Here is a 13,522-nt window from a genome sequence, read left to right on the forward strand (position 1 = left end):
AGATGATTCCTCTATATTAATAGAGAAACAAACACAGATTGAATGACTACTTTGCAAAACAGTTCTATTCAGTGTCTGCAAAGGTAATTTTGAACTTCCAACTGCCTGTTAGTTTCACTTCCACTCTGTCTCAATGCCTATTGCCCGGTAGCACTTACATCCGCAGTGGTAGTGTTTTGAAAGGATGATGGTGAAACATATCAACTCTCACTTGAGAAGCAATTTGGATCCACTCCAATTTGCCTACCAGCACAACAGGTCCTTAGCAGATGCCATCCTATTGGTTCTTCGCTCAACCATAGAATATCTGGACAGCAAAGATCCATACATCAAGCTCTTTATTGACTACAGCTTGGCACTTAATACTATCATCCCCTTAAAATTAATCAATAAGCTTCAAGACCTAGGCCTCAATAACTCCTTGTGCAATTGGATTCTTGATTTCCTCACTTGCAGACCCCAGTAAGTTTGGATTGGCAACAACATCTCCTCCACAATCTCCATCAACACAGGTGAATAGAATAACTTCTACGCTCATTTTGAGGTGGAAAATGATGTGGCGGTGAGGAAATCCACCCCTCTTCCAAATGACCAGGTGCTGTGTCTCACCGTGGCCGATGTGAGAAGAACCCTGTGCAGGGTCAGCCCACGGAAGGCTGCTGGACCAGACAACATCCCTGGTAGAGTGCTCAGAGGATGTGCAGACCAGCTGGCAGATGTTCTCACTGACATCTTCAACATCTCCCTGAGCAACGCCACAGTTCCAACGTGCTTCAAGGCCGTCACCATCATCCCCGTGCCGAAGAAGTCTTTAGTGTCCTGCCTCAATGACTACCGTTCCATTGCGCTCACATCCATCATCATGAAGTGTTTCGAGAGGCGAGTCATGAGGCATATCAAGACCCTGCTGCCCCCCTCACTGGACCCTCTGCAGTTTGCGTACCATTCCAACTGCTCAACAGACGATGCCATTGCCATCAACCTGCACCTGCCCCTAACCCACCTGGACAAAAAAGACACGCATGTTCGAATGCTGTTTATAGACTTCAGTTCAGCATTCAACACAATCATCCCTCAGAAACTGATTGGAAAGCTGAGCCTACTGGGTCTGAAAAACCTCCCTCTGCAACTGGATACTAGATTTCCTGACTGGGGGACCTCAGTCAGTCCGGATCGGAGTCAGCATGTCCAGCACAATCACACTATTGGGTTTTGGGTCTCATCAGCAAGAACGATGAGTCAGTTTACAGAGAGGAGGTGCAGTGGCTAACGGACTGGTGCAAAGCCAACAACCTGTCTCTGAATGTGAACAAAACAAAAGAGATAGTTGTTGACTTCAGGGGGGCACGGAGCATCCACTCCCCGCTGAACATTGACGGCTCCTCAGTAGAGATCATTAAGAGCACCAAATTTCTTGGTGTTCACCTGGTGGAGAATCTCATCTGGTCCCTCAACACCAGCTCCATAGCAAAGAAAGCCCAGCAGCGTCTCTACTTTCTGTGAAGGCTGAGGAAAGTCCATCTCCCACCCCAAATCCTCATCTCATTCTACAGGGGTTGTATTGAGAGCATCCTGAGCAACTGCATCACTGACTGGTATGGAAATTGTATCATCTCGGATCGTAAGACCCTGCAGTGGATAGTGAGGTCAGCTGAGAAGATCATTGGGGTCTCTCTTCCCGCCATTATGGACATTTACACCATACGCTGCATCCGCAAGGCAAACAGCATTATGAAGGACCTCATGCACCCCTCATACAAACTCTTCTCCCTCCTGCCATCTGGGAAAAGGATTTGGGTTCTCACGACCAGACTATGTAACAGTTTCTTCCCCCGAGCTATCAGACTCCTCAATACCCAGAGACTGGACTGACACCAACTTACTGCCCTCTATTGTGCCTATTGTCGTGTTTATTATTTATTGTAATGCCTGCACTGTTCTGTGCACTTTATGCAGTCCTGGGTAGGTCTGTAGTCTAGTGTAGCTTTTTTTTTCTCTGTGTTGTTTTCACATACCTCAGTGTAGTTTTTGTACTGTGTCATGTAGCACCATGATCCAGAAAAATGTTGTCTCATTTTTACTGTGTACTGTACCCAGCAGTTATGGTTGAAATGACAATAAAAAGTGATTTGACTTGGCACCACCAGGCTATGTGCTTAGACCCCTGCTCTACTCATGTTACACCTATGACTGTGAGGCTAAGCACAGCTCCAAAGCCATATTTAAGTTTGCTGATGACACCACTGTTGTAGGCCAAATCAAAGGTGGTGACAATTCAGCATATAGGAGGAAGATTGCAAATCTGGCTGAGTGGTGTCTTAACAACAACCTGTCACTCAATGTCAGCAAGACCAAGGAGCTGATTATTGACTTCAGGAGGAGAAAACCAGAGGTCCATGAGCCAGTCCTCATCAGGGGATCAGAGGTCTGTCCTGCCAAAGTGTTTTGGCCCAAAATGTCGAGTGTACTCTTTTCCATGGATGCTGCCTGGTCTGCTGAGCTCCTCCAGCATTTTCTGTGTGTTGCAAAGATGGAGAGGGTCAGCAACTTTAAATTCCTGGGTGTTATCATTTCTGAGGACCTGTACTGGGCCAAGCATGTAAGTACAATTAAGAAGAAAGAAAGCACGGCACTGCCTCTACGTCCTTAGAGGGAGTAAGATAAGGATACATTTTTTAACTCAGGGTGGTGAAGCTGTGGAAATCACTACCAACAGAGGGCAGTAGAGGCCAACTTGCTAGTCATGATTCTATTGGATAGCAGAGCAGCCTCAAAGAGTGAAATCCTACTCCTATTTTCTAAATTTATATGTATAAGCTGATGTACAGGATTCACTGCAGCATCAATTTACACATTAATATTTTTCATATTTATATTTTCTCACATTGAAGATCATTCAGCCCATCAGTTCTATGCCAGATCAAAGGCTTTTAGGGGTGAATCTAGAGTAGGTGGAACAACTTGGTTAAAACTGTGGATTTGTAAGTCTTGTGGATAGTCAGTCCAAAGGGATTCAGAGAAGGAACAATTAATTTCCTTCATCTCAAAGTCTGACGTAACAGTTCATTTAAAAAGCCCACTGGTTCCTAAAATCATGCTGGAATGGAAAGCTTCAGCAATTTTCTGCATGGCCACAATGCCTTACAGTTAGCTATCTTTAATGTTCAGCATTGTCTGAAGATAAATATGTTCTTGCTGGAAGTTTGGCTTAATTGGAGTCACAGGCAAATGCTCAACAGCAGAGGCAGGGCTTGCATAGTAACATTTCCTACAAGGCAAAATTAAGTAGTATAAGTTGCAATGGACCATCTCCTTTTATGTATGCTATTTTACTGGTTCTCCACTCTGTTCTGGAACATCTGGATAACAGTAATACATATATCAGGCAGCTGTTTATCATCTATAGCTTGGCGTTTGATACTATCACCCCCTCCAAACTGATCATTGAGCTCCAAGTCCTGGGCATCTGCACCTCCCTCAACAACTGGATCCTTGACTTCCTCATCAGCAGACCTGAATCAGTACAGATTGGTAACATCACACAAAATGCTAGGAGAACTCAGAGGATCAGGCAGCATTTATAGAGGGAAATGGACAGTCAATATTTCAGGTCAAGACATTTCCTCAGGATTGGGAACAACACCTCCTCTTCACTGACCATCAACAAGGCTGCATGCTTAGATCCCTGCTCTACTCTTTTTACACCCATGATGGTGTGGCTAAGCACAGCTCCAATGCCATACACAAATTCACCAATGAACATCACTTCTGTTGGTTGAATACTGTGTGGTGATGAGTCAGCATACAGGAGTGAGATAGAACATCTGGTTGAGTGGTGCCGCAATAACAACCCCACACTCAACATCAACAACACCAAGGAGGTAACTGTTGACTTCAGAAAGGAGAAGCTGTGAGGCCATGTGCCAGTTATTGGTGGGTCAGAAGTGGACAGAATCAACTGGCATAATTCTAATCCTACTCCAATAATGGAATACTACAGACCATCTCTTGCATTACCATGGACTTTTTTCTGGTTGTGCAAAAAAAGTATTTTTTCGCTCTCTTCAGTCATGTATAATTTATGTACTGTGTATTGACTAACTCATGTGCTTGTGATGCAAATTTTTCATTATACCATTGCACTTGCGCACATTGCAATAAACTCTACTTAACTTGAAGCATCAAAGCATTAACACAGCCTCTCTTGTTCCTTGTCTGCACTGGGATTGAGTCTGTTTGTTGGAAATGTGGCTGCAAACCATCGTGTAGCAGAGGTAGAATAGAGATGAATTTCTGATAGCAGCCACATTTAACTTGGATTCTCCCAAAGTCCCTCTTGGTTGATAGAGTCAAAGGATCTTGTAAGGTCATGTGAGATGGTCGCTGCTACTTCATCTCTTGGAGTTGTTACAAGATCACGTCCATGGTATCACTAGATGGACAAAATCCACACTGACTCAGGAAACAGTTCTAACCAGTGTACAGAGGCAGATGAGGAGGACACTCATGATGGCTTTCCCTAGAAGACAGCAGTGAGCTCCCTCTGTAGCTACTGAAATCAGATTTATCTCTTTTCTTGGAAATATTTACAATTATGGTGCATGAAGTCTCCTGGCATATCCTCCTCTTACAAAGAACGTAGAACAGTACATTATAACTACAGGCCTGTTGGCACAAAATACCGTGCCAAACTAAGTACATTAGTAATTAAATACCCAACTAATCCCTTATAATGCCACACCTTTCCATTTCTTGCACATTCATGAGCCTCTTGAACACCTCTATCATGTTTACCTTCACCACCACCCCTGGCAGCACATTCCAAATTCAAGTTCAAGTTTAATTGTCATTTAACCATACATATGTGTACAGCCAAACAAAATAGCATTCCTCCGAGGCCAAGGTACAAAATACAGTACAAACAATCACACTCAGCACACATAGATAGGATAGAATCAGAATCAGAATCAGACTTTAATCGCCAAGTACCTGTGCACATACAAGGAATTTACTTCCGGCAGATGTTGTCTCTCTGCTCATAACAATAATAATGATAAATATAAATGAAAATATAGATTATACATACAGGTAGTGCAATCCAAGTAATAGTTAGCCGACAGTTAACCGGCAGTTAACTGTTCAGCAAAGTGACTGCAGTAGGGAAAAAACTTCTCCAGTGCCTATTAGTCTTAGTCTGGAGGGATCTGAAGCGCCTACCAGACGAAAGCAGTTCAAACAGTCCGTGCGCAGGATGGAAGGAGTCCTTTATGATGTTCCCCACCCTCTTCTTCAACCTGGAAGAGTACAGGTCCACAATAGAGGGCAGGGAGGCTCCAATGATGCGCTCGGCAGTCATCACTGTGCACTGTAGTCTGGTTCTATCCTGCTTGGTGGCGGCTCCAAACCACACAGTGATGGAGGTGCACAGGACAGACTCAATGACTGCAGTGTAGAACTGCAGCAGCAATTCCTGAGGCAGACCATATTTCCTCAAGAGCCGCAGGAAGTACATCCGCTGCTGGGCCTTCTTCAGGATGGAGCTGATGTTCTGCTCCCACTTCAGATCCTGAGCGATGGTGGTTCCCAGGAACATGAAGTTCTCCACGGTGGACACAGGGCTGCCGAGGACTGTGAGGGGGGACATAATGGGGGGATGTCTCCTGAAATCCACTATCATCTCCTTTGTCTTGAGCGTGTTCAGCTCCAGATTGTTCCGACTGCACCAGAGCGCCAGTTGGTCCACCTGCTGTCGATATGCAGACTCATCACTGTTCTGGATGAGTCCGATGACGGTGGTGTCGTCTGCAAACTTCAAAAGCTTCACATAGGGGTTGGAGGAGGTGCAGTCCTTGGTGTAGAGGGAGAACAGCAGTGGAGAGAGAACACACCCCTGGGGGGCACCGGTGTTGGTGATTCGAGTATCCGAGGTGACCTGACCCATCCTTACCTGATGACTTCTGTTGGTCAGGAAGCTGTAAATCCAATCGCAGAGTTGCAAAACAGTTGCAAAAAAAATTAGCCCAAGATCCTGGAGTGTCATGACCTGATGATTAATGGTGCATGGGATATTGTCCTGGAGCAAGCATGCAGCAGCGCAGCTGCAAATGCACTCCAATGTCTTCTACTGAGTGAACACTGGAGAGCAGCACGGACTCCTGCTCTCTCCCACAGCGTCTCCTTCCCTGGGCAGCTGCAACAGGCAACCCACGGCATGAGGGCCTGGTCCCCACAACAACTGAGTCCATGCAGTTTCCCCCGATATCGGTCTCACCAATGAACCAGTGAACCAGATTTGCATATTCCACATTACCAATATCCACCAGGGTCTTGCAATCACAACAAAACGCCCAAGATGATCATTTGCATGGTTTGTTGGACCATGCACCACCTCTGACGCCTTCCTCCTTGGGTGGCTGCAGCTGTCGGCAACACAGAACGCAACAAGTCCAGCTCCAGCGCTATCGAGCAACTTGCCAATGGAACAGACCTTCAAAACTTGATGTTCTCAATATCCAGCAGTGTCTTGTGACGCACAAAAGACACAAATGATGAACATATAAAAAATCTTGCCCCTCTCATCTCCTTCGAATTTACTTCACTCTCACCTTAAATGCATGCCCTCTGGTATCAGATATTCCAACCCTGGGGAAAATATAATGATTGTCTACTCTATCTATGACTCTCATAATCTTATAAACCTCGATCAGGTCTCCCCTCAGCCTCTGCTGCTCTAAAGAAATCAATCCATTCTTGTCCAGCCTCTCCTCGTAGCTCATGCCCTCTAAACCAGGCAGCATCCTTGTGAACCTCTTCTGCATGTTTTTCGTTGCCTCCATGCCCTTTCTGTAAAGGGGCAACCAGAACTGAAAGCAATAGTCCAGATGCAGCCGGGCCAGAGTTTTATACAGCTGTAACATAACTCCCCGGTTCTTGACTGCAATTCTTCAACTAACAAAGGTGAGCATACTGTATGCCTTCTTTACTACTAATTAATCACCTTCGTCACCTATCTGAAAAACTCAATCAAAGCAGTATGACAGAATTTGCCCCACACAAAGCTATACTGATTTCCTTAATTAGGCCATGGTTTTTCAAGTTCTCATTAACCCTATCCCTTGGAACCTTCTCTGGTAACTCCCTTACCACTGATGTGAAACTTATCAGTCTATAGTTTTCAGAATTATCCCTATTTCCCATCTTCCCATCAATCCCCCAGTACCTTGCTTAGACCATAAAATATAGGAGCAGGAGTAGGCCATTCGGCCCATTGAGCCTGCTCCACCCTTCAATCATGGGCTGATCCAATTCTTCCAGTCATCCCCACTCCCCTGCCTTCTCCCCATACCCTTTGATGCCCTGGCTAATCAAGAACCTATCTATCTCTGCCTTAAGTACACTCAATGACTTGGCCTCCACAGCCACTCGTGGCAATAAATTCCATAGATTTACCACCCTCTGACTAAAGTAATTTCTCCACATCTCTGTTCTAAATGGACACCCTTCAATCCTGAAGTGATGCCCTCTTGTCCTAGACTCCAGGGAATACAGCCCAAAAGCTGCCAGCTGTTTTTCATATGGTAACCCTTTCATTCCTGGAATCATTCTTGTGAATCTTCTCTGAACCCTCTCCAATGTCAGTATATCCTTTCTAAAATAAGGAGCCCAAAACTGCACACAATACTCTAAGTGTGGTCTCACGAGTGCCTTATGGAGCTTCAACATCACATCCCTGCTCTTATATTCTATACCAATAGAAATGAAGGCCAAAATTGCATTCACCTTCTTCACCACTGCAGGTTAACCTTTAGGGTATCCTGCACAAGGACTCCCAAGTCCCTTTGCATCTCTGCATTTTGAATTATCTCCCCATCTAAATAATAGATGCCTAATAACTAAATAACTGGCAAGATATGGAAGTACATTGCCAGGCCTTTCTTCCATGCAGATACTGCTGCTGCTCAGTTGGGACCCAGCTGGTTTGAACTCAGGACCATCTGTCTTGAAGTCCAGTGCTGATGCCACTACACCACTAGCTGGCCCTCCAAGGTGCTGCATAGGAGCAATTAATGGACCAACAAGGTTGTTGGGATAGTTACTGGTCAACAAATAGATTTTCAGAAACATTTAAAGAAGAGAATTAGGCAGTTTTGGATCCCAGCCTCTGGAACCGAGTTTGGGATTCAAACAGCTTAAGGTATAGTTGTCAATGGTGGAGGAATGAAGATCAGGGGATGACTGAGCAACTAGACTTGAAGGCGCATCAAGAAGAGGAAACCAAATATTATTGTTTTGTGGCTGAGGATGATGGTAGCATCCTCAGCTGCATAAGGATGAGTGAGCAAGGCCAATGTTGTTAAACCCTTGGGTGGAATTTTACAAAGATTTTTGATCCCTCATAACACCTCACAGCACTACGGAATAATTTTACGGACTCCTTGCACGCATCGACTCATGCTCCTCGACGTCACACGCATGGTTTGCGTCTGACGCAATTTCTTCGAAATCATCTGCTTGAGCTCAGGCTTCAGGGCTGCTGTTCTTCCCGTGAGCGCTCCCTCCCGCCGGATGATTTATGTATCCAATTAGGAGGCGAGCCGAGGCTGACTTATTTAATATCCGAGAGAACAGCGGAAGAGGCGGGATTAGAATGGGGTGATTGATCGAACACGAACCAATTGATTGTTAGATTATAGATGCTAACGTTTAATCGTAGGGGAGGGCTGGGTCAAACTGAACTCGCCTGTTTACGGTGGGTGGTTTGTTGAATTGTTGGAACAGCTGAATGAGTTTTGCTTCTAATACTGTGAGATTTTTTATATACAGTATTTGACGACTGCAATGTAAATTTCCTAACAGAAGTAACCACACGAACAGCCGCTACACAAAAAAATCTGCAACAGTAACATACATGTTGCATGATTCTAGGTCTCAGCCAGGAAGTTCGGGTAAGGTAATAATTCGGCAGACATTTTTTTTTAACTTTGTAACCTCTTAAATTTCTCAATTGTTAATTGTTAAATGAACAGAGAGGAAACTTAGAATGGGGAAACATTGTCTGAGCTCCCTGGTGTTGGTAATGATTCTAGGGTCCTTTTCTGATAAGATGTTGAGTTTATTTAGTATCTGTCAAAGCGCACGGCATCTTCGATCGTGTCAAATGATCTATCTCCCTTGACCTTAACCGCCGTACATATTAACAATAACATCGACGCTGTTTTAGCTCTTTGCTGCCCTGCAACCTCTGACTCAGAAGAGCATCGATTGATGATGTCAATAAAAACTTTCGGGTGTCTAGGTCGAGAGTGGTGTTTGAGTGTGTAGTATCAATGGTTTGGGGTATTATTGTCTTGATATTTCGCTGGTTTCCAACCATCTTTTAAAATTTTCCAACTTCAACTGAAATCTAAAATATTCCCGGTCACTGTATCTATGGGTAATTGGATAAGTGGTGAGGGATTTGGTACTTTTGCTTTAACAAACTGCTAGATGAATTCAGTAACAATTCCTATCCCCCGCCTCCCATGATACTGGACCTGCTGAGTTTCTCCAGCGGTTGTGTGGCTGCACTCTCCTGATTAGTCAGAAGGTTCATGATTAGGTTGGTGTAAACATAGTGTGGAATGAGCATTGAAGTTGAGGTGTGACTGTTAATCAGCCTGTGCAACGTCTGTGCTGCTGTTCCAGAAAATGTGAATGAGAATACAAAACAGCTTGAGCTTTTCAAATTACTTTATTGCTTTGAAAACTTGGTTTATGTCTGGTCAAAGGAGGATGAGGGTTTGGGGTACTTCACTTTATAAAATAGGGCAAAGTCAGCATGGTCTCCTGGGAATTCTTTGAGGAAATAACAGGCAGGATAGGACAAAGGAGAATCAGTGTATGTTGTTTACTTGGATTTTCAGAAGGGGTTTGACAAGGTGCTGCACATGAGGCAGCTGCTGAACAAGATAATAAATGAAAAATGCATGGTTAGTAGATTGTTTGGCAGGAGGCAAAGAGTGGGAATAAAAAAGGTTTTTTGCTGGCTGCTGGAGATTAGTGGTGAATTAGAGGTTGATAAGTCTTGGTTAACAAGGGTATCAAAGATTAGGGGAGAAGAAGACAGGAGAGGAAAAATAAATCGGCCATGGATGAGCTGAAAGTGAAAATTCCCTAATTTATGCACATTCATGAGCAATTCTACTATCTCCAGAAAGTCATACAGTGACTTTGGTCAATAGAAGTAAACTTTTTTTGGAATATCTTGGCATTTATATTTAAAATGTGCCTCTATTTTCCTTCCTTTGTGCTAACATGAGGTGAATTTTAGTTCTATGTGCCATTGTCTTGTGCAAAACCCAAGTTCTGTACAATATTCAACTGAATATTAGCAGCCCTCAAAGTTGTGAGACTGCCTTTTTTTTTAAAAAAAGGAAGGAGAAACTATAATAGCCAAGCATAAATTGGTGATGTTCCATTGACGTTGCAAACTAAGAGTTGCAGGACAGTGTCACAAAAGAGGAAATATACTCCCTTGTGTCATGTAGGTAGAAAACAGTTTGGCACAGACTAGATGGGCTGAAGGGCCTGTCTGTATTAGGGTTTAGCCACAATTTGAAAGTTCTTGTGGCCATGCTGACTAACAAATGTTTCTATTCATGGAATTAAATCTCTCAATATATGATGATGCAATTCAACCTTGTGATCTATGTTTTGCAAAACCAGTTCTATGTTATTTATACAGGCTCGAATTTCCTCTTAACTATTTTCACTTGTATTAAGAGCTTGCAAAGCCTTCACAAAGGGCCAATACAGTGCCTTAAGACACTATGGCTTTGAATTGTAGTGTTCGAATGCAGGTATGCATCTCTCCCATTCTATAAAAGATGAGCTGCTCTGGTTTTGTGCTGCTCTCCCCATTACAGCATGCTGCTGCATTGGGAATATGGTGCTTTCACAGTGGTATAGAGCCTCACAGCTCAGTATAGAGGCTGCCTGTGAGAGTTGGTGTTGGGTGGGTTGGGATAAGCTGTGCAGACACTTGCCACTGCGATAGGCTGCATCCTGGCTGGGACAGTTGCTCAAGAATGACGGCACCTTTGCCTGGTGTTGACAGACCACACAGATCCTTCAGTTTCTCCTGTCTCTCCTTGTTTAGCTGCATGCCTCTCCCCATCCTGGAGATCTTCAGGCCAAAATGTTGCCAAGTTGTGATATCAAATTGGTAACTCAGACTTGGTTGTTTCTTAAGATTCGTAAGGATGGTGAGGGGTCTGGTTAGGATTTAAGGACGGGTGAGGGAGAGTTGGAGGTCAGGGGTAGAGCTGGTGGTCGGAGTACAGGTGGGACCACTCTTCGGTTGAAGGCTAGTGATCCCTGTGGACAGATTTGATTTATCAGCAGGCACTGTGCACAAAGACCAGCAATCTCTCATGGTCAGTGACGGAGGCTGGTGAGCTCCATGGATGAGAGCTGATGACTCCCAATTCAGCGAGTCAGCAAGTCCCTCAGCTTGCCAGGTCCTGGGTTCGGCAGGGAGAGCCAGTGACCCCTCAGCTTGGCAAGTCCTGGGTTCGGCAGTCTGTGCAGGTCTGGAGTTTGGTTCCACATTCAGCGAGTTGATACAGAGGTCAGCAAATCCCAAGATTGAGGCCTAAGGTTTGTGAGGTCTGGACATGGCCTGTCTGGGTGTGCGGGAGAGATGCAGGGGGCTTGTTTTGTTCTGCTATGTTGGCGTAGTGATACCTGCAAGCACATGCTGAAGGTGTTGGTTGTTAATACAAACAACATGTTTCAGTTTATGTTTTGATGGGATTAATACATGAAACTTAAGATATCTGTATTGTAATAAGCTCAATGATGGTGGTTGGGCAAAACAGGAGGAGGGGAGGCAATAGATTCCATTTTATCTAACAGGAGCAGGGGCCAACATGTGGAGTAGGTGCAACCAATCAATCCACAGAAATGGCAAGGGTGTACAGTCGGCCCTCCTTATCCGCGGGGGATTGGTTCCGAGACCCCCTGCGGATACCAAAAATCGCGGATGCTCAAATCCCTTATTTAACCGGAATCAGTGCGGTGGTCTTTAGGATCCAGCGGAACCCTGGACTTTATTTAACATGTTCAGTGCGGTGGGCATTAGGACCTGGCGTAGCTCTGAATCCGTGGTGTTTCTGTTCATGAAAATAATCACGATCGCGATTGAAAATAAGGTGGAAGTAATAAAGTGATCGGAAAGAGGTGAAACGCCATCGGTCATTGGAAAAGTGTTAGGCTACAGTCGGTCAACGATTGGAACAATTTTAATGGAGCATTTGAAAGGCCCTGCCCCGATGAAAGCTACGATTATTACTAAGCAATGCAGTGGTTTAATTATTGAAATACATATGTTTCTTAAGTGTTTTATATGTATAGAAAGGTAAACTATGTACCATATATTAAGAAAAACGTTTGACTGACGCTAAGTAATACCGGATGTACCTGTTCCGACTTCAAATCCGACTTAAAGATGGACTCAAGAATGGAACTCATTCATAACTCGGGGACTGCCTGTACTTTTAAGTCCTTTCTAGATTACTTATAATACCTAATAAAATGTAAATGTTGTTATACTGTATTGTTTAGGGAATAATGACAAGAAAAAATAGTCTGTACATGCTCAAACAACGAGTGCTGGAGAGAGAAATTCCGGGTTTTCCCGATCCGCGGTTGGTTGAATCTGCAGATAAGGAGGGCCGACTGTAGCTCTGAACCACACATCTCAGTGCTGAGTGTCTGCACCGCTTGCTCCAGCCCAGTTTCTCCACGGTCAGCTTTGGAGAGTTGTCTGCTTCTCAACACAGTAGCACAGTCAGTCTGGAGTGACTTGTTCCTGCAAATGTATTCTCAGCACTGATAGAAGTACCAATCTGTGTTGTTTTGATGGATTACGCTGCAAAGGAATTGTGCTTGAATGTTCCATATCCATGAGATGGAAGGTCTAATTTTTTTTTACCATTTGCTGAGAAGTGAAGCAGTTAGGATCTAGAATATGCAAGAAGGAAGTAGAACTCCACATTCAGTGTTGCCTGTCATAAGAGGTCAACTTCAACCTAACCTGGTCCCCACATATCGATGCAGCTATTAAGAAGGCAAGATAGTGGCTATATTTCATTAGGAGTTTGAGATTTGGTTTGTCACCTAAAACACACAAACTTGTACAGATGTACCATGGAGAGCATTCTGACTGCATCACCTTCCAGAGAGTGAGTGAGTGTGTGTGTGTGGTGCAGGATTGAAAGAAGCTACAGAAAGTTGTAAAATTAGTCAAAACCAGCCTCTGTAGTGTCAGAATCAGGTTTATTATCACCAGCATGTGTTGTGAAATTTGTTAACTTAGCAGCAGCAGTTCAATACATAATGTAGAAGAAAAAACCAAAAATATAAATAAGTTGTCAGTATTACAGTTGAACAAAGGGAACTATGGAGCTATGAGGGGGGAGCTGGCCAAAGTTCAATGGAACAATACCCTAGCAGGGAAGACAGTGGTACAAAAATGGCAGGT

The 13,522-nt window shown here is 44.2% G+C and overlaps 1 protein-coding gene across 6 annotated transcripts in view; it reads left to right on the plus strand.

Annotated features, from left to right (window-relative positions):
• The first annotated feature begins 8,736 nt into the window (after positions 1-8,736).
• The window catches only part of LOC132384801 (signal transducer and activator of transcription 1-like), a 94,310-nt gene continuing 89,524 nt past the window's right edge, over positions 8,737-13,522 (plus strand). For 4 of the 6 annotated variants that reach the window (XM_059956316.1, XM_059956322.1, XM_059956321.1 and 1 more), the window contains exon 1: positions 8,737-8,950. In XM_059956316.1, coding sequence (XP_059812299.1) covers positions 8,916-8,950 — 35 coding nt within the window. In that variant the 5' untranslated portion in view covers positions 8,737-8,915. The remainder of the gene's footprint in view (positions 8,951-13,522) is intronic. The other 2 variants (XM_059956320.1, XM_059956318.1) reach the window with 1 other exon arrangement.

This window comes from Hypanus sabinus, chromosome X1, assembly GCF_030144855.1.
Source record: "Hypanus sabinus isolate sHypSab1 chromosome X1, sHypSab1.hap1, whole genome shotgun sequence".
Lineage (NCBI taxonomy): Eukaryota > Metazoa > Chordata > Chondrichthyes > Myliobatiformes > Dasyatidae > Hypanus > Hypanus sabinus.